The following is a 23638-nucleotide window of genomic DNA, read 5'->3' on the forward strand; positions in this document are numbered from 1 at the left end:
GAATCAACCTGGTCGAGCGTGGGCCTGCAAAGTGGGTGCGGCACTCCCATCCGGAGCAGACGCGGGCAGCGAGAGCTCGCCGAGCTGCCTGTTCGAGTCGCTGTTGCTGTTGCCGCGAAGGGATCAACTGCGGCGTCTGCTCCAGGGGCACAGCGTGCCGGCCCCTTGCTGTAGGGACAGCATTGTCCCTTGAAGAGAGGGGCATCGCTTGTCGCACACCGAAAGCGAAGCCGCTCGACGTGGCGACGCCTTCAGCTCGACTGAACTTGTCTGGACTTGTTCACTTTGACGCGCGGCGGCGCTGAGTCATCGTTGCTGCACCGCCAGGACGGCGGGCCGGCCAGCAGCACACCACCAGTGGTGCCGGCTTCGAGCGAAGGAGCTCAAGGAGCTCAGCGGCTCCACCATCGGCAGAGACGTCTACGTCGATGTATCCTCGCGACGACGGTAGACCCCGAAGGTCGCTGTCCTTTCGAATGGAGACCGTCGTAGCGAGGACTGGTGCAGCGGCATACGTACGTATCTTCAGGGGTACTAGTAGTAGTAAGAATGAAAACAGTTCCTGTATGCAGCAGCCTGTACTCCAGAGAGAATCGCCGCATGGGCTCAATTGCTTTGTGCCACAATGCACAATGATTGTGGGATCTGACAGCTTTGTATCTTGTGAGTTGAAGCGACACATAAGGAGGAGTGAGTGTTGCTCATCTTCAGCCCCGCTGTTTTCATCTACGGGAGGCTGCCACTGCAAGAATCCGCCTCAGTGCAGGGATGCTATTAACAATGCGAGGCCTCTGCTTCCTACCCAAAAATCTATCTTGTGTCTTTCACCACTACGGCAGTCAGTCGCTCATGTCTTCATCGTCGGCCTCGCTCACAGGGCGTCGGCGGTGCTGGGCCTCCGCCGCATACATCTGCCGCAGCTCCTCCGCCGTCTGCGGGGGCTTCTCCATCAGGCGCTGCAGCTTGCGCGTCGGCGAGCAGTCAGTGCCGCTGACCACGCACGAAATCTCGTACGCGCGCGCGTAAGCTTGGCTGGCAGCGCCGAGATCCCCGAGCACCACCTGAACCTGCGCCAAGTTGTCGTAGTAGATGGTCTTCTCGTGGTGGGCCGTCGGCACCACAACGTTCATGTACGCGATGATGCGCTCCCAGACCTGCGCCAGCGCGCGGCGGTGCTGCGCCATCTGCGCCTCTGCCTGGAAGGCGGTGGTGGCGGCGGCCTCGCAGCCGATGTTGTCCAGCGCCCAGAACAGCAGATAGTGACGCTCGTGCAGCACGCCGCGGCGTACCACAGCGTCCACCTCCTCCAGGCTTTCGGGGAACCCGTTCTCCATCAGATCCTGCTCCGCCGCCAAGATCCGCGTGTGCTCCGCGGCGTCAGCGACCTTGCCGCACGTCTGACAGCGCCACTCGAACTGCAGTTGGTTCGGTCCAATGCTGCTGCTGGGGGCGTTGGTCCGAATGGGGCACGGCAGCATGACGCCCTGCGGGCAGTTCCCCGACAAGCAGCGGACGGCACGCGTGGGGTCCGGCATCGAGACGCACGCTTCGCACGTGCAGACAAACCCGTACGACTCGAGCAGAGACTCCTGGCGCTCAGGCGTGGGGCGGTAGAAGAAGTTGCCGTAGTCGATGGACAGCGCGTCGCCAGGCGCGATGGGGCGGATCGCCGTCATCCACAGCGTGGAGTCAAACGTCGTGAAGCTGCAGTTGGGCAGGCAGCTGTGCTCCATGCGGCAGGCCGACAGGAACAGCCCCGAGCCTCCCAGGTTCTCGAGCTCGTGCGAGTTGGTGTTCAACACGCCGATGAGCGTGGCCATCTGCTCGTCCGAGAAGCCCGCGGGGAAGATGTCGGGCAACTGCCGACGCAGTTGCAAGGCCGCGCTCATAGCTCGCTGCTGCCCGGCGCAGGTCAAGCCCAGCACTTCGTCCAGCGAGCGTGCGTCGCGCTCGTACAAGGCCAAGCACTTGAGGATGCAGCGCGCGCGGTCCACCTCCTCGATGCCGTCGACGCTCTTCATGATGCTCACCACGACATTACGCCGTCCCACGTTGTCCTGCAGCCGCGGCGAGTACATAATCTTGGGCGCGCCCGTGCGCTCGCAATGGCAGCGATGGCGGGAGTCCATCGTCGCGCTGCTGGGGGCGCCAGTGGCGGCCGAACGGAGCTCTTCGCATCCTCCACATAGGTCCGTGCTCCACGGAGCCGCCACGAACGCCTGCTCGCTGAAGATCACCTGGCCAGGCTGGAAGGCGCGTTCGCTGAAGACGACCTTGCCCTTGACGGGGTTCTGCGCCACGCGCACGCCGCAGCCATCGAAGGAAGGAGCAGTCGCAGCCATCTTGATCGGGGTCTGTTCAGTTTGAGCACCTGCCAACCAATCACTGGCTTGATGTTTGTATGGCGGCAACGTCGAAAAAGAGTTCAACAAGGACTTGGGGCATGAGTATGTGCGTCAACTTGCATTCTTCTAAACGCTCTATTATCAAGGGGACATCCTGCCTGCCGACTTCATGGCTAACGCCACCGGGGGAGGGAGGTGACGCGCCGGCCAGCTCAATCCAAAAACGCGCTATATAGCTACCTACCTCTGTACTTCCTGCTGCAGCTTCGCTCGCTGTTCGGCCCCGCCTGCCTGCTTGTCCTTCGATAGCTTCATGAACTCCTTCTCTAGCCAGCAGCTGGGGATCCGAGTGCTTTTGGTAGAACGCGCACATATCCGCATACACAACATGCACAGTGCCCGTCCATCTCGCCATCCGAAGCGCTCGCAAGCCCACCAGCGACGGCCTTAGCAGCAGCGACAGCTTCTCGCTTCGCTTGACCTAAATATACGGGGTGGAGGACACATCGACCTTCGACTGCGATGTGTTGGATCCGTACGAAAGTGTCGGTGCCTCGTATGTAAAGCCTGTGAACATGCTCTTGGGCAGGCCCGAGCCGCCTGCAGATCTGCTCAGTGGGGTGCCGCTTACGGGCAGCTCCGTGAACTCCCTGTCGAAATTGGACGTGTCGCCCTCCTCCTTCGACTGCGGGTCCGACGGCTTGAACGGCGGCTCGGCCCACAGCAGACCGTCCCAGTCCACAGTGCGGAAGAAGCGGTGTGCCTTCACGTCGCCTGCGCCGCGACTGCCCAGACGCTTCTCGGGCTCGCGGTGCAGCAGCGACTGGATAAGCGAGGCCGCGTCGCGGCTTAGGTAGTTGGGGATCTCCAGCGGCGCCTCACGGATGCGCGCGAACAGCTCTTGCCGGTTGCGCGTGTACCAAGGCGGCAGGCCCGTCAGCATCTCGTACAGCACCATGCCGAGCCCCCACCAGTCCACTGCTGTGCCGTGTCCCTTGCGCGCCAGCACCTCCGGAGCCAGATACTCGGGCGTGCCACACAGCGACGTGGCGCCGCTGTCGATCTCCGTGACCTCGTCCTTGGCCAGTCCAAAGTCCGCCAGCTTGATGTGTCCCAACTCGTCCAGCAGAATGTTCTCAGGCTTGAGGTCGCGGTAGACGACGCCGAGCGAGTGCAGGTGCTCGAGCGCCACCACGAGCTCCGCAGCGTAGAAGCGCGCCATGTCCTCGTCGAACTTGCCCATGCGCGAGAGGTGGAAGAAGAGCTCGCCTCCGGGGCAGTAGTCCAGCACGAAGTAGAGCTTGGCCTCGGTCTGGAAGGCGTAGTGCAGCCCCACGATGAACGGGTGGCTGGCCACGCTGAGCACGCGGCGCTCCGTCTTGGTGTGCTCCACCTGCTTGCGCTTAAGCAGATGGGACTTGGTCAGGATCTTCATGGCGAAGACCTTGCTGTTGTTCTTCTTGCGCACGAGCGTGACCTTGCCGAAGGAGCCCTTGCCGATTACGCGGATGAGCGTGAAGTCTTCGAGGCAGATCTTGTCGTCGAAGTTGGTGCTGGCCACGAGCGCGTTCAGCTCCTTGGCCAGCGCACCCTCGGACGCCGGTGCGTCGGGAGAGCTCATGCTACTTGCTGTCTCTAGCCTCGCCTAGGCTTAACTAGGGGGTGCTAGGGCGGGTAAAACGAGCGGGACGGACGGACGTGTGCCCTGCACGTAGTAGGTTACGAACTGGTGTGGCGAAACGGCGAGTCTCAGCTCACTACGACGCGGCGATGGACTGGACGCGCTAGCTGCTGCTCCAACGGCAGGCAATGTGCACTTTTTCGTGGGGTCGCGGCTTGGTAGCTTGGCTTCTTCCGCCCTGCACTGCACTCTGCTGGACCTGACGCCACTGCGCGCGAGTCGGGTCGGGTCGAGTCGTCACGTAGCGCTGGATATTGCCGAGTGTCCTCGAGCTCCTTCCTGCCCTGCCCAGGTCCGATGGTCTCTCCCCCCTCTGGCTCGATTGCAAAAAACTAAACCTCGCAAACGGCCTAGAGCATACTCTGAGTTGGTGTGCACGCACACCACGCGCATAGACGCGGCGCCTCCATTTGAGAACCACCGAGGCACCAACTTACCATGGCGGACGAGCTGTACTACGGCGAGAGCGACGCCGCGTCGTCCAGCGCGAACCGCGCGTTCCCGACGCACCCGACGTGGGACCAGCGGCGGCAGCTAGCCGTGGACATCTCCAACCTGGCGCCGCCCGACCTGCCGGGCGTGCTGCTGCTCATCCGCAACTACGTCAAGGTGCTCGAGATGCGCGAGCTGCTGCCGCGCGAGCAGCGCGTGCTGCCCTGGGACGCGCAGCAGCAGCAACAGGGACACAGCTTGCCTCACAAGGAGGAGGCCGACGCCATCCAGCTGCAGTGCGGCTTCCGTCTGGACCAGGCCGACGACGAGCTGCTGCGCCAGCTTCGCCAGTACGTGGACGACTGCTACGTGCCGCACTTCGTGCCCAAGGAGAACTGCAGCGTGTGCGAGGGCCTCTGGTCCTGCGGCCGCGTGCTGTACTGCGGCAACGACGCGTGTTCCGTCAGGATCCACGAGGAGTGCTTCGGCGTCGTCATGAGGGAGCAGGACGACGGCCCGTGGCGCTGTCCGTCGTGTCTGCTCGGCAAGCAGCTCATGTGCGCGGTCTGCATGCAGTACGGCGGGCCGCTCAAGCCGCTGGCCATGTCGGAGTCGGCGGCCAGTGACGAACAGAAGTGGGTGCATGTGCTCTGTGCTCTGGCCATCCCGGAGCTCGTCATGCGCGACGTCCCGAGCATGGAACCGGTGGACGGCTTCGAGGAGATCGAGAACGGAAGATTCAGGTACCTGTGCGCTATCTGCCGCAAGCGTGGAGGCGCCTCCGTCATCTGCGAGGCGGAGAACTGCAATGTGGGCGTGCACCCGCAGTGCGCGGCCGACGCCGGACTCATGATCGGCAACGAAGGCAACTTGCTCGGAGTGTACTGCGACAAGCACTTGCCGACGTCGCGCATCCCCGGAGCCAAGCGCTGGATCAGCGACGAAGACCTCGTGGAGGAGATCATGAGCGAATATTCCATCGACGAGGACTTCGACGAGGAGGAATTTGATACGCCACACTACACCGACGCCGAGCGCTACGCGTTCGTGCTCGAGTCGACGCCCTATCTGCACTGCAAGCAGCAGCTGCTGGGGGCTACGGCAACGCTGCACTTTGGGCCAGCGCCCTTTTCGGCGGCGCCTGCTCCACCGAGGGACATCGACCGCAAGACCTTCGTGGGGGCGAAGATATCAGCTAATGCGTATGCGCCGCCTGCCATGGTGGTTCAGGGCATGAGCACGCAGCGACCGATAGCTTTCCCTCCTCCTGCTGTTTCCAAGGGCGACAGAAGATTGGGTCTGCCTGAGTTCCCTCAAGGGAGGCACGTGGTCGGAGCTATCGTGGACTATTTAGCAAAGGCACAGGACGAATGGCAACGTGCGCGCGTGCTGCAATGGGACAAGGAGAAGAAGATGCACCTCGTGCAGATTATCGCGTCTGGGCAGAAGCTGTGGGCGACTCTGGGCGTGGACAACACGATGGTGTTGTATCTTCCAGACGAGGAAAGCCTTTTGGATGGTCCGATCGTGAAGCTCATCCGTCCAGTGACTAAGGGCGCCGTGCAGTGGCGTCCCAAGCCGCGTCAATTTGCACCAGCGTCATGATGACCCCAGTCGATGTTAGGAAAGCAGGGTGATAGCTGGCCCAGGACGCTACGTAACTGCAAATGTATCATGGTGAAAAATGCTGGCATTGTTGCGTCAAAGACGTCTCACCGCGGATCTCTCGTTCCAACTGCCAGGTCCTAGCATTGTCAACCCACTGCAAAGTGGCCAGCATTGAAGCTACCGGCGTCGGGTCTCAGGTCTCGAGAAGCATATTGCCGGGCATCGCTCAGTCGCCGAAAAGCGCCGGGGCAAGCAAGCGGTGGTCGAGATGCTCCGCTCGAACTGGGATCTGGTGTCGCCGTTCTCGTGGCTGGACTCGCTGGCCGACGAGGAGGAGTTCATGCGAGGCTTTGGCGAAGATTATCCGTCGACGCGTCTACTGATCTTCCCCCGCCGGCGCCAGCAGGAGGACGAGCCGATGGCAGGAACGGCCGAGCAAGAAGACAAGGAGGGAGCGGATGAGGAGGAAGAGATGGAGACGGAGGACTTGCCTGCTGCCGAGCAGCAGAAGCTGATGACTAGCAACTTCTTCGGCGACCTGCCCGTCGGTGCGAAGCTCATGGACACCCAAATGCCTTCGAACCTCTCGCCGCCCGATTCCAAGACCAAGGACGGCTATTCCTTCTTCACGTACGCGTACAGCACGTGTCTGACCGCGGACGACAACGGCCGCCGCGTGAACAGCACGCGCCGCCGCTACGAGGACTCGGCGGGGCGGGTGAAGGCGCAGCACAGACGCCAGATTGGCACCTGCGCGCTCGAGTCGACGTGGAAGCGCGCGTCGGAGCAGGACGAGGGCACCCACGCGCACAAGGTGACGTCGGGGTCGGTGGAGGACTTCGAGAAGGCCTGGAAGGGCACGCCCTTCGGCGTCGCCGAGGAGCACGCCAAGGCACACGGCGCCAAGCAGCAGAGCGAGCTGCCCGACCAGCCCCCGGCCCAGGAGCTGCCGTAAATGGGCCATTGCGCAGGAAAGGGTGCAAGTTGAAGTTGCAGTGCAGTGATTGCAGGCCCAAGAAATCGTAGGCATTGATTGAGTTGAATTGAATGGAAGCCCCCATCTTGTCGAGCGTGGCGTGACTACTGTAGCTGCTATCCATGCATGAGCCCTCTTGTCCTTGAGCCTTCAACCGCAGCGCCGATGGCGAGTGTAGCAGGCCCTCCACTGTATCCGTGGCAAAGTTCGATATTTGCTTGAAAGGCTGGCGGAGGCGCTCCCCGTCGCCCGCCACTTTCAATTCGGCAGCCTCGGCGCGACGAGCCCGACGTGGGCCTCGATCTCGGGTCGATTACACAGCGACGGCACCAGCGGAGCGCGCGAGGTCTCCTCGGCCAAGCAAGCAGCAGCGACGCCAACCGTCGGAGACAGAGACAGCTCCACGGCGGCGCCCACAGTAAGCCAGCCCCTGCCCCTCGCTCGTTTTACAGTGCGACAAGCTGTCGCCTGAGCGCGGCCCTTTTACTGCTAGGGGAGCGCCTCGAGTTTGAAGTTCCCGCAATGCTTCATTTCCTGTTCGGCCGCAAGGAACGCAAGCCCAAGAAGAGCAAGAAGAGCAGCAGCAATAACAGCATGCAGAGCCCCGAGCCCCGCCGCCCCATGTTCGCCATGGTGTGCGCCAACAACGTGAACCGCAGCGCCGCCGCCCACGAGAGTCTCAGCGCCGCGGGGCTGCGCGTCTGCTCCTACGGCGCCGGGAGGCAGGTGACGTTCCCCGGCAAGACGAGCTCGGACGCGCGCACATTCAAGTTCCTCACGCCCTACGCCGACATGCACAGCATCCTGGAGAAGGAGGACGCCGCGCTGTTCTCGGGCAACGGCGTGCTGCAGATCCTGGAGCGGGACATGCCCATCAAGAAGGCGCCCGAGCGCTGGCAGAGCCTCAGCAACAAGCAGCTCCTGGACATCGACGTGGTCGTGTGCCTGGACTACGTCATGTTCCTCACCGTGTTGGAAGGTGGGCTGGCCGATCTGAGCTGGGTGCGCCGTCTCATTATTTATCCATGTCTACGGTCCGCTAACCCACGTGCGAGTTGTGCGTGTTTGCAGACATTCAGATGCGGATTCGACTAAGTTTCAAGACCAAGCAGCTCCACATCATCTGCCTCGACACAGAGGACACACCCGAGGAGGCATTGACGGGGGGCGCGCGCGTACTCGACCTCTGTCGCGAGCTGAACGTCCCGTCCGACGAGCTCACGGAGGAGCTCGTGAAGACGGTGGTGGAGAAGTTCGAGAAGGAGCACGAGCGGCAGATGTTCTATCTGGGGCTGCACATGTGAGGCCTCCATTTGCCCACAGGAGGAATAGTTCCAGGCATACCCCTTACTTATCGTGGACAGAGGCGCGAAGCAGTAGGCCGAGCGCCGTCGCCAACGTTTTTATAGTTTATATCGTTTCGCACCGTTAATACAGAAGTGTACACTAGCTGATACCATGGTCTGCTCCTTGGTCGCCTCGTCCTGGTGAGCGTTGATGTCGACAAAGGTGTAACCTTACTCGTTACCTTTTGGAACACTTACAACTGTGATCATTCACACGTTGTACGGTACTATCACGTCAAGCAGCCGCGCTTGAGTGCTCCATCGCGCCGTCACGGTGGCCGTACAGTGCATGTACAGTAGCAGCGCTTCGTTCTGCTTTCGCTAATGCAAAAAGTGATCGACGCGCGCAAAGTGTTGATCGTCTCCCCATCGGTTCTAAACTCCAACCCGAGACCGCAGCTGAGCATTGAAGCATTGAGATCGAGTCGATCAGATCGTCTGGAGCAGGATCAGCTTGTGCTCACAGTCCGACGCCGTCCGCCGACGATTACAAACTCACCAAGACGGCGCCAGATCAGCAGCGCTTCTCACCCGAGACCGCCTTCCAGCTTAGAAGTTCCAAGACGGGGTGAAGGTGGGGGCATGTTTGGCGCGTTGGCTTGGCGTATTGTCGACTTGCCGTTGCCGCTGCGATCTGACGTGGTTGGGCAATGCGCGGTGACAAGCTCAGTCCGAGCAGCCCAAGCCGGAGCGCTTCAAACTTCAAATTTGAAGCGCAAAAAAGTAGGTTGGCGCCAAAAACGGGGTTTTGCTTCCCCGTTTCCAGACGGTACATTATGACTGCTGAGAGGGAGGGCAAACACCGGGCAACCTTGACTTCAGCGGCTCCAGAAGATCTCTTTCGTCGGGGCCAGCGTGCACTATTGCAGCGAGGCACAAGAGCAAGCATAATGCAATTAGCTGCCAAGGTTGATAGGTTGATACTTAAAGCGTTCTCCCCGTGGTATGCCCGAAGATCGCAAACTACGCACTTTGAATCCGCGATAGTTAAAGACCCCTGAAGAGAGATACATGTACATGTGAGCTTTCCGTACAGCTCTATCTCCAGCGAGTCGACGATGGGGTGGTGTTGAGCGAGACCCTGGACCGGCCTGCTGCCTGCACATGTACTTGCAGGCGTCACCCTCGCACACCCAAACGTCTTGTCAAGCACCTTTCCGATGACAGCGCGCGCCTTGCAGCCACGCGTTCCGAAACAGACTGGCGCGCAGAGCGCCTGCAGAGTAGTATCGCGGCTTAGCAAGCTGCAGCGCAGACGAACGCACATCGGTACGAGCAGCGGCAGCAGAGAGCGACAGATACGGCGCCGGCGCTGCAATATGAGCGGGGCGCCGTCAAGTTGACAGCACGCGTGGAGGTCGTGGTTCGCCCCCGTCATGGCGTCCAGCTCGGACTCCAAGCCGAGCGTGAGTCGTTGCTTGCCATGACTTCGCTGTAACTGAGGCACGCTTCAATCCCCTCGCTGCTGCGCCCGACTGTGTTGACGATTGGGTTGACTCGTTCGCTTACGAACCGCGAAATGCAACGCCTGACTTGATTGGCATATGGCCCAGTCGGGCGCAGCAGCGCTCCGTATAGACGGCAATCTCGCTCTTTCACCATGTGGACGCAGGCAGCATTCGGTCCGGCGACTGCGGCGACAACCACATCGCAACAGGAGCTCCGACGACGCAGCCATGCCGCCCGAGCCCAGCCACCGCGCGCGCCGGCACCGCAGCCAGCCTCGCGCGCAGTCGCGGCCGAACCGCAGGCACTCGCGCTCCCCGTCCCGGGAGCCGCCGCGCCGGCGCCCGCAGGACGACGCGCGCCCGTCCTACTCGCCTACGCGCGAGCGCTCCGACCCGGACCTGCGCTCCCGAGAGCGCGAGCGCCGCCGCCAGGACACGGTGCTGCGATCCAAGTCGCGCCCGCCCGGATCGGGCCGAGGCGAGCGCGAGCGCGGCAGCCGCGGCAAGCCCAGCGTCAAGCGGCCGCACGTGCGCTTCAGCGCCATCGAGGCCGAGGGCGCCGCCGAGACGCTCACGGCCAAGGCCACGCGCAGCGGCTTCCTGCGCAAGCAGGCGGACAACGAGCCGGGCGCGTGGAACGAGTACTACTTCGTCATCAAGCCGCTCACGTACCTCTTCTACTACAACTCCAAGGAGGACGAGACGCCGCGCGGCATCATCGACCTCGAGTACCTTACGGACATCAAGCGCAACGCCGACTGCCTGCAGCGCGCGGTCGGCGCGGGCGACCACTGTTTCCGCGTGTCGGGCAAGCTGCCGCGCCCCACGGCCGAGCAGACGGCGAGCGGGGACGTCCCCAAGATGCGGCCGCTGTACCTCGACGTGGACGACGGCGCCGAGGCCGAGCTCTGGATGGACGCGATCCGCAACCACCGCTTCAGCGCCAAGAAGGACGAGCAGTTCTTCCAGACGGTGCACGATCTGCAGGACGCGCAGGCCCGCGTGGCGCAGCTGGAGGAGGCGCAGCAAAGGGAGGCTGACATCAAGCGCAACCTGCGCGTCAAAGCCAAGACCTTGCTGCAGAAGATGCGCGCAGTGGACAGCGGCAACACCGATGAGCTCCCGGAGGTGAAGCCCGAGGACCTGGACGACGTTGCCGACGATATGCTGGCCATGCTGGAGGGGATGGAGGACGTGCTGGTCAACTTCCAGTCCAAGCTGGAACAGCAGAAGCAGGAGCTGGACCAGATGAGGGCGGAGAAGGCAGGGACTACAAGCACTCGACGAAACATGGGCTTCGCGCAGGTTATTCAGCGGGCAGTGTCCAGGCGCGAGAACACGAGCCTTTTGGAGCTGTCCGAGGGCGAGGAAGAGGAGACCATGGCTGCTATTAGGAGCAGGAGACAGCGTAAGCCTTTGGATCAGCCGCCAGTAATCCCAGAGAAGCCCAAGGAGAAGCCCCAGGAAAAAACCCAGGAAAAACCCAAGGAGAAGCCTCAGGAGAAGCCTCAGGAGAGACCGCAGGAGAGGCCAAGGGAGAAACCGCAGGAAAAGCCTCAGGAAAGACCCAGGGAGAAGTCCCAGGAGAGACCACGCGAGAAGTCCAAGGAGAAGGTCCGGGAGGAGCCGCCGGCATTGGACAACGTGTCGGACGTTCTTGCCATGTGGAAGGCAAAGCAGAAGAAAAAGCCGTCTACGAAGAAGCAGCCTGAACCTGAAGACGACGCGGACGACGAGGATTCTAGGAGGAACCGATCGACTCGAAGCATGGGATCGGACACGGGCTCGTCGAGGACGGCACAAAAGAGCCGCAGAAGCGATCGATCGTCGGAAGAAGACACGGCCTCACTTGCTTCGACGGACGACCGCGAGTCTGGCGAGAAGCTGCCCCCGGGTTGGACCAAGCACGAGAGTCGCGGTTACCCTGGGACATACTACTACGCTCACGAATCGGGTAAGGTGAGCTGGGAGGTGCCGACGGATGACATGGTGGGCAGCGGACGTGGAAACACTGATGACCATGACGACCGTCATAGCCAAGATGATCACCACAGCGACGACAGCTACGGCGATGAGCACCACAAGGATGATGACTACCGCAATGACCGTCGCGACTACAACAAGGACGATGACTACCGCAAAGACCAGGACGACTACGACGATGTGTACAATGAGTACGACCATCACGAGGCTCCCCACAGCAATCGACGCCAGGACGAGCGCAACATGTACCCCGAGACAGTTGTCGATACGAGCGTCGACACGAGTACCGAGTATCTGAGCGAATATGAGGATGACGAACCGACCGCGGGCGGCATTACGTCGGCTGCGTACCGGAAAAAGAAGCAGCCGAAGCCCAAGTCTGCATGGGGGTTCAAGCTGCCCAAGCTCCTGCCCACGGCTAACCAAGCGGCACCGCCACCGGAAGCGGCCGCCTCCCTGTCTCCAATTCGCCGTGGCTTCAACCATCACGAATTTTGATCATGCCGTCTCCGTCTCTCTGCTACATGCGTCGCCATTGCAAGGCCCTAAACTAGCAAATAATGAAAACCTCTTGAGTCTAGCTGCAGCACCCACCTCTACGTCCTCAACAAGTTCCGCTGTCCCCTGCCTCAAAGCAGCATCTTTCCGTAACAAATAGCGACAACAAGCAATATGAAAAGAAGAGCAACAGCAACTTAACAGCATAGCAACTCGCGGACTAGAAGAACTGAACGACTAGGAAGTCCTATAGCCTCAAGGCTACGAGTACACTAGGTACGAGTTCCCCTTTGAACTTTCCGGTGGTTCCCTCCCTCCTCTCCATCCGTCGTCGATTCTTCGTCTTCTTCTCGTCCGCGCTGCCCGCTGCTCGTTGGCCCGCCCACATATTAATTGCATTGCAGTCGTTCTGCCCTTCCTTCGTCTTCATCTTCTGGCGCGTACGTAGTAGCAGCCTCTCAGCGCCTCTAGAGCTTGCGGCGCTCCTCGGCCGGGAACTTGATGTGGTTCGAGCTCGAGTAGAGCGCCAGCGGGGCCGCCGCCGCCGCCAGCACGACGAGCCCCACGCCCGTCTTGCGCTGCCAGTTCTTGGTCTTGGCCCACCAGCCGCCGGCCGGGGACCACGTGTACTTGGGGTACGGATACTCGCCGCCGCCGCTCATGTCTGTCCAGAGGTGTCGGAGCTGTAGGAGACTGTGCGGCTGAGAGGGCGGCCGGTCAATCGTACTTACTTGCAACTACTAAGTACGAATTAAGTTCTTATGTTCCCCGGCATTATGGTGAGGGAAGATTGCAAAACGGGTAAGAAGTACGTAATTTATTCCGTCCGCCCACATGGACACTAACCTATCTATAGCTTTCGTAGCGTATAGCTTCCTCGTTCCGCCGCACGAGCGTCTTCATCCCGCTCGGGAACTGCTCTGTCTCGTCGTCCCGGTGGTCCCATTTTCCGTTCGTCTTGGAGCTCCGGTGGATGTCCACCGCCAACAGCACCGTGCGGTGGTAGATCTGCAGACGGTTGCGCTTCGAAGCATCTGTCACCTTGGGCCACCGCATCGAAGCCACGTCCGGGACGAACAACGTCTCGGGCAACACGTTGTTCAGAATGCCCACGAGCGACGTCAATACGTCGGACGCCCCCGTCTGGAACGGAATCTCGACGCCCGTGTTGGCTTGGCCGTAGCCTTCCCGCATGTTGAAGTATTTGATGCCGTGGCTGATCCAGGGCTTGACGCTGAAGTACTCGCACTGAGTTTTGGCGCAGAGCCTTTCAGCCGCGGCGATGAGACCGTTGACGTTCTGCTCCTTGGCACCGCGGAACACCGCAGCCGTTCCGCCGGCATTGCACCACGGAGAGTCACTGAAGCTTCTAATAATGAGAGGACAGGCATCCAACTTCGCGATGAACGTCTCGATGTCTTCGACCGTCTCCGCGTATACAAGCGAGTCGAGAGGCTGCTCCACGTTCGCCACCTTGTTGCCGCGGCCGAGCTGGTGGTCGATCGCGCATGTCCAGCGCTGAGCCTTTCGTCGCTGCGTACTCCTTCCCGGGCAACGCGGTGGCGTTTAGAGCCACCTTGCCGCCGTACGTGTTGAGGTTCAGGTACTTCCTCATAACATGCGAGAGGTGCATGTCTTCCGACGTCGCCCAGGACGGTGGCCGCTCCTTTATGAAGTACTCGAGCCACGACTGCTCCAGGAACCACATGCCGCAGAGGTAGTCCTGCTCCTCCATGTCCGTGGTCGAGAGGTCATACCCCACAGTCGGCCAGCTCTTGTAGCCCTCGAACGTCGCTGCACGGAGGTGGCCGTTGTTGCCCCACACACCCTTCTTGATGTTCATGTACTGAATGTAGTCGAACACAGTCGTGGAGTCGATGGCCTTATCGTCGTCCACGATCAGCACGTACTTGGTGGTGGCCATGTACGCGAGCAGGAAGCGTCCGTGGAACTTGTGGTTGAACTCGGACACCGTGAAGATCAGTGGCTTTGGGCAGGGTACATGGCTCGGAACGTTTCCACGACGGCCTCGTACAGGTGTCGGTTTGGCGAGTTCAAGCACGTGACCCAGACGTTGGGCGGCTCCACGTTCTCCTGGTTGAGCGCCGCGTCCAGTTGAATATGCAACGCCTCGGGCTCGCCCCGGTAGACGTTGAAGATGATGGTCGTGGACGTGTCGTTCGCACTGAAGTCGGACGTGTAGAAGTCCTCGCCCATGACTAGCCTTTCACGACTGGGCTGCACTGTAAATTTGGTCTTGGTCTGGGGATCATGTTCAAATTGCACGGCCGAAATTGCCTCGGCTGGCTCGTTGTTGTGCCGCAGGACGCCATGTAATTCTCCTCCAGTCGTCTTGAGGACACGGGGGCCTAGCGTGAAGATCATGGAGCTGCATAAGATGAAAGGTGCTGTCCCGCCAAGCACCAGGTAAAACTTGACACCTCGAGCACGGCTTATGACGGATGCGGGTTGCTTCATCTGAAGACGAACGAACGGTGGATTGGGAAGTGGCGGATGATAATGAAGAATGGGTTGTTTCAACACGACGCCACAAGTGTTTTTTCGAGCGTGTCGAGTTCATTTTTGTACCGTCATCTTACTTTGCAAACAAACCAAGTGGTCGGAAATGCATGCGAAATTTAACTTGACGATATAGTATAAATGTCAAATTTGCCGAAATCAATGTCAGATTGGCTGAATGGAATTTTCGTAGTTATCGTGAATGCCACTCACGTATATTTATGCGGTGGTATTCAACAAAAATAAAATTTGAGTAAAAAAACTCTTTAGTTTACATTCTCCACAATATTTTTCAAATATAAATAAAGAAATACCAGTTGGAAACGAGCATACGTAGTATTCCGAAGTTGCGTTACCGAACTCAACAAGCAGCTGTCAGTCCCTGGCTCACGGCAGGGATATGCAGGCTTGGTCAATGCAGGAATTTCTCCCCTTCTATAGTATCTGGGAGACGCTAGGCGGGTCAAGTTCATTACAGTAATGTAGCCCCCCCCTCATTTGGCGAAGGCTAATTTGGTCAACTTCGGGCTTTCCGTGCCGACAGCAACGTACAGTACTTTTGATGACCATGATTATTTACCAGTGTCAATGATACTCATGAACCGGATACAGTATCCGGGATGTACAGTACCAGGAGAATCCACAAGATCTGTTGCCTTTCCCACGATACAAAGTTATTTGAGGTGGTTTTAAGCGAAATGATGGTTACCTGTACGAGCCTAACGACGCGCGATTTAACCGCACCAATCGGAAGGGTGCGTCTTGTGCTTCTTTTAAGCTATCGAACGCTCCAAAATGTTAGGAGCTCGTGGAGTAACATCGGTCTGAACCCCCCCCTCCATTTTCGGACCACCAAAACCTCGGATTTTATTTGGACGTGTGAAGTTAAAGCCCCAAATGACGCTTAGGCAAATGCTTCTCTGTGAGCGTATCTACAAGTTTCTCCATTAGTATTTTGTAGCTGACACGGTCTTAAGGCTAGCATTGCTCTAGAGAGCTTAACTTTAACAGATTGCTGTGCTTGTGAACGTTGCTGCTCAAAGTTTCGATTGTCATCTAATAGACCAAGCTCGGTTTGATTTCAAGATACCCGGCTTCATTTTGAGGATATTCTCGTTGGTACAGACATTTGCTTCAATAAAGAACACTGGAAAACCTAAAATCCTCGATATTGTATGAATGCTGATTGGCTCCTACATGCAAATTTTACTATAATGCTAACGTAATATTGCATTACCTTTTATAATTTTGTATATATCAGGTGTTCTTTATTGAAGCAAATGAAACAATTGGCGGGAACCTACCCATCGGGACCCCGGTTCCCCCAAAACTACCGGTACACAGGTATGAGCAAATGTATTGAAGTGTTGGTCTATGACCTACATAGAACGCAGCTAAAGCTCAGTAGGGGAACGGAAGGTTAATTCACCTTCGCCCTCATCCTGTGTCTCTTCACGAAAATCCAGACGCTTGCCTTGTGCAGCGGTACAGTGCTTCCCGGTCTCATCGCTATCCTCCTGCTCATGAAAGATAAACTTGGACATGGTAAGGTATGTTATTTGGGTCTATTCAGTACCGGTGGCATATTTTGAGGGTAGTCCTTCATCGACAGCACTTAGAGCATCTCCAGCGGTGGGTCTTATCCTAAGACGTAACAGGGTCTTTGAGACCACAATTTTACAGATGAGACCCGCGCAGACCGACTTACTTCCAGCGGTGAGTTCTAAAGCGAGTCTTATAAGTCCATTCCCGCATGTGAAAATTGCATTCAGTCTTGGTGCAATCTTTTAAATACGGCGAGTCTTCAGTTTTGTATGGGTGGTATTAAGATTGTGGTCTTATTTTAAGACTCGAAAGCCAATCCATAGGTCCCGGTGAAGTTAAAACCTGCAATAGGACCTTCTGGTGGAAGCCTTAAGTCTCGGCCAAGTCTTAACAGCGTTACTTTTAGGATAAAACCGTGTTTGAGACCAACCGCTGGAGATGCTCTTAGGTATGAGGGTTTAACTTGCCCCGAGGGTACCAATATGGAGACCAAAAATAAAATAAATAATTCGCGATTTGGTCGGTATCATTTGCGGGAACCCGGGTTCCCGCAAATTGTTTCAAATGTCTGTACTTGTCCTAGAATGCGCTGATGGCATCCTGAAGGTGAGGATACGACGAAAATATTGCTGCGAACGACGCTTTTGGTAAACAAGGCGCAATTTTAAAGCATAACCCAGCCCCTTGCCCCCCTCTCATTTATGGGCTGGCTTCGCCCCTGCGTTTGAAACCGGACAATGTAAATTAACGTATGACTCGCTGGTTTAGCGAGTTTGCTCAGTGCGGTGAAAGCTTGCATGAGCATTTGATGTAGAATGAACAGGGGCGGATTTTCATACAGATGCCAATTTTGAAAGGTCGACCCACTTATAATACCCCTCATTTTTTGAGCTGGCAGACTATCTTTCACAGGCCAGATGGACTTACCCCCACCCCACCCATATTTTGGTTCTACAGGTACCCCTCAGAATGAATGCAGCTATCAACAAGATGCCAGTGAGTTTTAGCTTACGCAACGTATGCAGCGGATCCCGGTAATTCAATTAACGATGTGAGCGCTTTTAAGGTACCCAATGATGAGGTGCTCATCTAAGTTTGCCGTTTAAAAAGCATGTCTCGTAGTGGCTATGAATCCACTGTATCGCGAATTAGATTACGCTACATCGAGATAATCACCGGCATGTGCTACGTACGGTACAGAGGATTGCACTGGCAGGCTCTCTGAGTTTGAACCAGATCCAGCGAAATAAAGCCATTTTCTTGCGGCTTTATCCACAGTGTATTTATTGCCGTTTGCAGATATTTTGGCCAACGCATGCTTATTATCTCGTTAATAATCTCGATTTTAGTCTAGCAAGCTCTTAATTGAGACCTAGGTCTGATTTATATATCTCGCCAGTACAGGTCTAAGATGCAAGGTTGGGGTTTGTTTCACGCTTTGCTACGACTTGGAAACGCAGAAATGCCATTCTAGACGGGCCAAACCGAGTTTCTAGGCCTAAAAGCGGCCCCCACCAAAGCATAAAGCTAAATCATCCCTCGCCTATCTCGTGCCCACTCATATTAAGAGACAGGCGTGGTCTATTTTAGAGGTCTATTTTAGAGGGCAAAGTATTTGCAAGCGGCAATATTACTGTACGATATTATGGCACAGTGACATCGACGTTTTCATGACAAAAGGCCCCATAAGGTAGGCAGCACGTTTTATTGCTTGTTTTCTTGAAAACTAGTCGAATAGCTGGGAAGTGATTGGTAGCTTCCTCCAAATAGCTACGAGAGGAAGAAAACGTATTATTCGTCTGGTATCACCTTATCTGATTTAACTAACTTCATACGGCTGACTTCAAATGGCTGCTAATATGCGAAGTAGGAGCGTCCCAATCGTTTAAATGCGTGCGTTTGAGGCAAAATGATGATTGATGTATATATTTGAATAATGAAGTAGTTTTATCAGTAAATATCGCTTGGGGTATGACAAACCCACCGCGGAGATTCTACCTCCTCCTGCTTGTCGGATTTGGATTCCACGGATTTAGTCTTAACTTAAGTTATTTTGTAGCTAGCAGAACGGTTATCGACAACTAGTTAATCAAGGTAATTTCCTACCTATCAGTAGATGACATCATCCCATCTAGCAACTTTGTCAATTTTTCAAACAATTAACAACTCAGAAAAATACGAGCAAACGTTTAATGCGTGCAATGGTTGTTACAGGCAAACTTTTGGTCTTAGCTATGATGATAATATTTTGGCTAGAAGCAAACAGATTTTAATCGGTGAAATCAACTAATTCCGTTATATAAAGGATATTGGCAAACATAGAGGATTGGCATTATCTTTAGCATTAAAGATGTTCTAGAAGCCACTGATATGTTATACAATATCAATTCTGCGTTTTGATTTTTGATACTTGGCTGCTTACAATTTTTGTGCGATGAATCGTAAATTTGGCGACACGAGAGGTGTTGTTTACTTCCTTTTACTAGAACGGCTACAGGGCTCAAACTCCCATTTTCAGATCAATGACTTGTAAGCAAAGTGTCCAGAACACCTTCAATATTCAATAAAACGCATAATGAAACGTTTGAAACGTTTGTTTTTGTACGGACCCCAAGCAAATTAGCTCAAAATTTCGGACCCCAAACCGGATTTCCCCATTATTATTATGGGCTTTTTATAGTATTTTTATCTTCACAAGCAGCGGTGATGTTGCTGAGAAATCTGCCGGATTCACGTTTACCGTGAACATTTGTCGTGAACCCGGCACAGCCGCAAACTGGGCAAGCATGAACATGCAGCTGTTTGTGATTACTCGTATTACTTGGACATGTACAGTAGCGGAACCTGCTGAGCAGATGGTCTGGATCTTGAAGTTGCAACTTGCCATTGAAACATTGAAACGATCGATCGGTTTCCAGTGCCGAAGGCGCAGAACCAACCGCTAGATATACGGTAGAAAGTTGACCAAAAACATACTGTATTACCTATTTAACAACCCGATTATACGTCAAGTACATCGGAAAAGGATAATAGGCGACCCGGAGCGAACGCTCCGGGGGAGTACACAGGTCGAATTTGTCAAAAGTTGACCTCTGAAACTGGTATTTACCAGCAATTATGGCTCGATCTCAGCGAAACATGTTCAAATCGCAAGTTAGTTTTGTATGCGAGCCCGACTTGGAGCCATTTCTGTTAATAAGGCTTCAGAAATCAATTGATGAACATGGCAGTAGCAAGATACGTTGTTGGCAAGAATGAATAGTTGCTAAATAAACCGTTTTGCTGACAGTCGACTAAGTCGAGTTCTTGAACTACGTCAAGAAGATACTGAGGACGACCAGTGTCTCATTTTGGCCTGGAAACTTAACAAAGTGGCCATTAAATGCTCTGGGTCGGAGCAAAAACTTGGAATCCACTCACAAACTATTGAGCTAGGCTAGCTAGATATACAGAGAGAGAGAGAGAGAGAGAGAGAGTTAAAGCTACTGCAGAACCCTGCTGATATGAATTTTGATGCCACTATCGTATTGAGTGGGGAAAGTATTCAGAGAGTGCCTGGTGCGCTGAGTTGCGTAATTTTAAATAAAAAGAGAGAGCGATCTATCTACCTGTTGGGTGAGCAAATGCCGCTCATTTCGCGAAACTCTGACGATTGACTACTAAGGCTTCGCGGGTGCTGGAATAGCTCGTCCAGACTTGTCTAATCCGCATTGCAAGCGGCATTGTGGTGAAGCACCGAACAAGAATTTCCAACTGCGATGACATCAAGCGACATGGTGGCAGAACGATAGGCAGGGATCAGGCTGCGGTCGCGGATCAAGAGGTTCTATCGAGAGATCTCAAGCGATTGGATAACGTCGACGCGTAAGGCAACACATATGTCAAGACAGATTACGGGCGATCGCGCTTGGACTGCGGCGTGATTCGACGTAGACCCAAGCCCGGATCGACGACCAATCTCGCAGATCGAGGGCGGCCGAGGACAGAAGAGGACGGATCGGCAGCGCACGGCAACTCGCACAGGTCAGTTGATCGCCGATCGCCGATCGGGATCGATCGTGGATCAGGAGGCGATCGTGGATTGGGAGCCGATCGTGGATCGCCGATCGACCCGGATGGGAAGCACATGGGGGCGAAGCCAGGGCAAGAATCCAGTAATCGTTTGGTTGTAGGATGGTAGATGAGATGGCAGCGGTAGAGAGAGACCAGCTAAACATAAATCAGAACGCAATTTGCACAGAAGACCACAAGTGCCCTCAAGTCGTCAAGTCCCAGGAGCTACATTGGCCTCGGTAAGCGTTGACACTTCGGGTAGTGAACTAGCGGTACGGTTAAGACTGGATTAATACATTGGCCAGCTTGACCTACTCTAGTGATCTTTCTCTCGTGTGCAAGTCCTCGATCGACCGGATACTGCTTGGCCGGCGATCGCTGCGTCTCTCAATCGACCTCGATCCCGCTAAAGGAGCGGCAAGCAACTCAGGAAAGGAAGGAACACACCCGGAAAGACAACTACAGGCCTTGGATCTACTCCAGGCCGACCGATCGAAGCGAAGAACCCTCGATCGGAGCGTATACTCGGACGCAGAGCGAAGACTACCGCGCTGCTCCACAAACTATCCCCGCGTCACGCCAAGACACCAAGTGCTGCATCTTCGGAGCCCCGAGAGAGCAGATCCAGCCCGCCGACGGGTACACAAGGTGAGAACAAGTTCAGCCGATCACGGATCGTTGGGGGACCCCCTCCGTTAGTCGGTGTCTGGGCGCTGGTGGGAAGCTTGATCAGGCCTTAACCAGATTTTGGCCGATCCCGCTACACCACAGCATCGGAGTGCCGCACATGCTATCGCTTCGTCTATATTCGGACCAGAGCTCGTTATGGGCCAGAATGCCACCTATAATAACATACAAGTATCCAAATCTGCAGTGACAATATTAACACCCTCCGTTCCATGTTTGGCGAGCATGTCTAATGTGAGACGATGTACTAAGCTTTCAACATTTGAGGCGTACAGCTTACGTAGCTCGAGCTAGCAGACATGATAGCACGAAATATTGACAAGCGTTACCCAGCTATAAAGTATGCTTCAGCGGACGCATAGCGTAGTTTATTAGTGAAATCCTTAGCAACCTTTCACAAAAGTACAGCGGGTGGAAAAAGTCATAGCCCACCCCAAGCCCGCCACATACATACAGTAAGTCAAAACGATTTGCAAGCCCGATGACCCAGTGTTTCGACCTACCCAGTTGCATCCAGCAACACTAGCGATACAATGCACACATGAGACGAAAGGTACTCATGTTGTCATACATATAAGCAAAGCAGGATCCCGAGAAACCAAGAAACGGATATGATATCGTGCAATGTCTGAGGGCATTCATCACGTTTTGCCAGGCGTTGGAGATTCACAATCTGGTGATCCAATACAAAAACCAAGATAAACTCAGATTGGACCGGTTTCATTCGAGCAGCGATTCGTCAAAATCCAGCCTTTAATAGTCAATGGAATTCGAGCAGATTATACTTCAAACGATTCCGCGCCGAATAGTGAATGATTCATGCAATGTCAATTTTGTGAGTTGAAGCGCTGCTGTCATTTCACTTGCACATCTTTTTGACTTGGTCTTAGTATACTGACCCGCACAGGTAGCTCGGGGTTTCTCCGCCCGCTGTAGTAATAACTCGTAATTTTTAGTCTTATCTTAGACTTGTCCTTGATTTTAGTGCTAAACTTCGCAAACTACCCCTGAGCTACAGAGTAATACATGTAGCCATTCGTAGCTTTAAATGTAATTGGTTAGGTTAACTAGTACTCTATTTCGGTTAGAAAGGTACCTGGTTTCGGTAAGTTACAAAAATTTTCTGCCGGCCAAGCACAGCTCTTCGACCTGTGAATTTGTGGGGGTCACTCAAATCTAAAAGATCCGCTCCAGATAGAAAGAATAAAGCAAAGGGTCCAAGCGAAAGTTATAGACTCCAAAGCGCATTTGCCACTGATGGCTCATAGTTCGCGATATTGCTTCAGAAGTCTCCTCTCAAACTTGGCACCCATGACCCCCCCCACCTCCGCATGCATTCACATTCAGTTAAATTTCTACCAATCAACAGTGCCGATACCAGGATAAATCAAAAACGGTGGTGGTATTTTATCCTATATTTTGTAAGGTCCTACAGAAACACAATGTGATTTGTCGAAAATCGGCATGATGACACTAGCGCGAAAATGGGCCCTGATGTTGTACGCGAGGAGCTCTTGTGCTCGACTACTTGGTCGTACAGGAATACTAGCGCTTGATATGTAGTGTAAATTTATGCTCTACTTGTTGGTAAAGTCCGCAATTCATTATACTGTTCAGCGGATTTTTTATTTACGTAAGGTCAAATCATGTCTCACTTGAGTGGTGTACTTGGGGCAGAGTCCGGTTGTTAAATACAGCGGTGCACCTCGTTTCCGGCACCGGTATAAATCAATACCCCAAGATAGTAGATTGAGATTTGAATACATTACAAGTACCAGTGAGTATATAGCCGCAACGGGTCATTGTGTCCACTCTCATATTCTCCCGATATAAGAACACTCAGAGACCCATTCCTATAACCACAACCACAGCTTACCCATTTTCTCTTCAACGCTTTAAAACTCCCCAGAACACTTCTTATCTCCCTAGATTAAAAGAACCCTCCTTCTTCTCCCACGATGTCCAAACATCTTCTCGTTAAATAAAAGCTTAGAGCAAAAAAAGAAGTCCTTATGGATTTTCTACATTTCAGAATAATCTCTGAAATTCAGAATAATCTGGGAAATTCAGAATTTATTGGAAAATTCAGATTTCAATAACTCATCACCTTCTGCCTTCAGCTTAGGCATCTTGGCCTGAACGAATTCATTCTTGCTCAACCATTCCAGGTATTTAGCATCGATGGCTTGGACCTGTTCAACAGTCTTGTGTCTGTATTTACCCCACGTCATAAGGAACGATCCATCGTCATTGCCGAACTTTTGAGCTAGGAAATTAGCGATATCACTACCATGTGCAACGAGACCCTTTTGATTCGATAGCCAACGGCAGTATCCAAAGTCAGAAGCATATACCTCCTCAATAGTCTTGGATTTATGCTTGCCAAACGTTAACGTAGTCATTGGTATCTATATAGATACCCAACATCTTTTTTGAAAAATATTTATTATTTAATAGTGGACTTACAAGATCACACTTGCCGTGATAATCAGTTTCAGGTGTCAATCGACTTGTGC

General features: G+C 54.8%; 9 protein-coding genes across 9 annotated transcripts; 4 read left to right on the forward strand and 5 right to left on the reverse strand.

Moving 5' to 3' along the window:
- Positions 1 to 839: 839 nt before the first annotated feature.
- On the reverse strand, positions 840 to 2342 carry PHYSODRAFT_473651 (hypothetical protein; the record flags this gene model as incomplete). The annotated part of the gene is made up of 1 exon (XM_009518427.1): positions 840 to 2342. One exon carries the CDS (start codon positions 2340 to 2342, stop codon positions 840 to 842), a length of 1503 nt encoding a protein of 500 aa, XP_009516722.1.
- A 115-nt stretch (positions 2343 to 2457) lies between these two features.
- PHYSODRAFT_358688 (hypothetical protein) lies at positions 2458 to 4325 on the reverse strand. The gene is made up of 2 exons (XM_009518428.1): positions 3637 to 4325; positions 2458 to 3354 (listed from the first exon to the last, which is right to left on the reverse strand). Exons 1-2 carry the CDS (start codon positions 3964 to 3966, stop codon positions 2827 to 2829), a joined length of 858 nt encoding a protein of 285 aa, XP_009516723.1. The 5' UTR covers positions 3967 to 4325; the 3' UTR covers positions 2458 to 2826.
- Positions 4326 to 4464: 139 nt separating this feature from the next.
- Positions 4465 to 6063, forward strand: PHYSODRAFT_471974 (hypothetical protein; the record flags this gene model as incomplete). The annotated part of the gene is made up of 1 exon (XM_009518429.1): positions 4465 to 6063. The coding sequence occupies one exon, from the start codon at positions 4465 to 4467 to the stop codon at positions 6061 to 6063; it is 1599 nt and encodes a 532-aa protein (XP_009516724.1).
- Positions 6064 to 6637: 574 nt separating this feature from the next.
- On the forward strand, positions 6638 to 7021 carry PHYSODRAFT_476719 (hypothetical protein; the record flags this gene model as incomplete). Its single annotated transcript, XM_009518430.1, has 1 exon — positions 6638 to 7021. The coding sequence occupies one exon, from the start codon at positions 6638 to 6640 to the stop codon at positions 7019 to 7021; it is 384 nt and encodes a 127-aa protein (XP_009516725.1).
- A 543-nt stretch (positions 7022 to 7564) lies between these two features.
- PHYSODRAFT_249278 (hypothetical protein) lies at positions 7565 to 8346 on the forward strand (the record flags this gene model as incomplete). Its single annotated transcript, XM_009518431.1, has 2 exons — positions 7565 to 8044; positions 8098 to 8346. 2 exons carry the CDS (start codon positions 7565 to 7567, stop codon positions 8344 to 8346), a joined length of 729 nt encoding a protein of 242 aa, XP_009516726.1.
- Positions 8347 to 10064: 1718 nt separating this feature from the next.
- PHYSODRAFT_468890 (hypothetical protein) lies at positions 10065 to 12317 on the forward strand (the record flags this gene model as incomplete). Its single annotated transcript, XM_009518432.1, has 3 exons — positions 10065 to 11267; positions 11352 to 11825; positions 12075 to 12317. 3 exons carry the CDS (start codon positions 10065 to 10067, stop codon positions 12315 to 12317), a joined length of 1920 nt encoding a protein of 639 aa, XP_009516727.1.
- A 210-nt stretch (positions 12318 to 12527) lies between these two features.
- Positions 12528 to 12998, reverse strand: PHYSODRAFT_284463 (hypothetical protein). Its single transcript, XM_009518433.1, has one exon. The coding sequence runs from the start codon at positions 12977 to 12979 to the stop codon at positions 12785 to 12787; it is 195 nt and encodes a 64-aa protein (XP_009516728.1). The 5' UTR covers positions 12980 to 12998; the 3' UTR covers positions 12528 to 12784.
- Positions 12999 to 13163: 165 nt separating this feature from the next.
- Positions 13164 to 14534, reverse strand: PHYSODRAFT_469558 (hypothetical protein; the record flags this gene model as incomplete). Its single annotated transcript, XM_009518434.1, has 3 exons — positions 13164 to 13835; positions 13894 to 14268; positions 14340 to 14534. 3 exons carry the CDS (start codon positions 14532 to 14534, stop codon positions 13164 to 13166), a joined length of 1242 nt encoding a protein of 413 aa, XP_009516729.1.
- An 8654-nt stretch (positions 14535 to 23188) lies between these two features.
- PHYSODRAFT_477276 (hypothetical protein) lies at positions 23189 to 23524 on the reverse strand (the record flags this gene model as incomplete). Its single annotated transcript, XM_009518435.1, has 1 exon — positions 23189 to 23524. One exon carries the CDS (start codon positions 23522 to 23524, stop codon positions 23189 to 23191), a length of 336 nt encoding a protein of 111 aa, XP_009516730.1.
- Between the last annotated feature and the right edge of the window lie 114 nt (positions 23525 to 23638).

This window comes from Phytophthora sojae (assembly GCF_000149755.1).
Source record: "Phytophthora sojae unplaced genomic scaffold PHYSOscaffold_1, whole genome shotgun sequence".
Classification (NCBI taxonomy): Eukaryota; Oomycota; class Peronosporomycetes; order Peronosporales; family Peronosporaceae; genus Phytophthora; species Phytophthora sojae.

Coding starts and splice junctions, on each gene's coding strand:
- PHYSODRAFT_358688 (XM_009518428.1), bottom strand. CDS start 3,966: ATGAGCTCTCCCGACGCACCGGCGTCCGAGGGTGCGCTGGCCAAGGAG. Junction 3,355..3,636: donor CCGAGGCCAAGCTCTACTTC/GTGCTGGACTAC, acceptor CTGGCTCCGGAG/GTGCTGGCGCGCAAGGGACA.
- PHYSODRAFT_284463 (XM_009518433.1), bottom strand. CDS start 12,979: ATGAGCGGCGGCGGCGAGTATCCGTACCCCAAGTACACGTGGTCCCCG.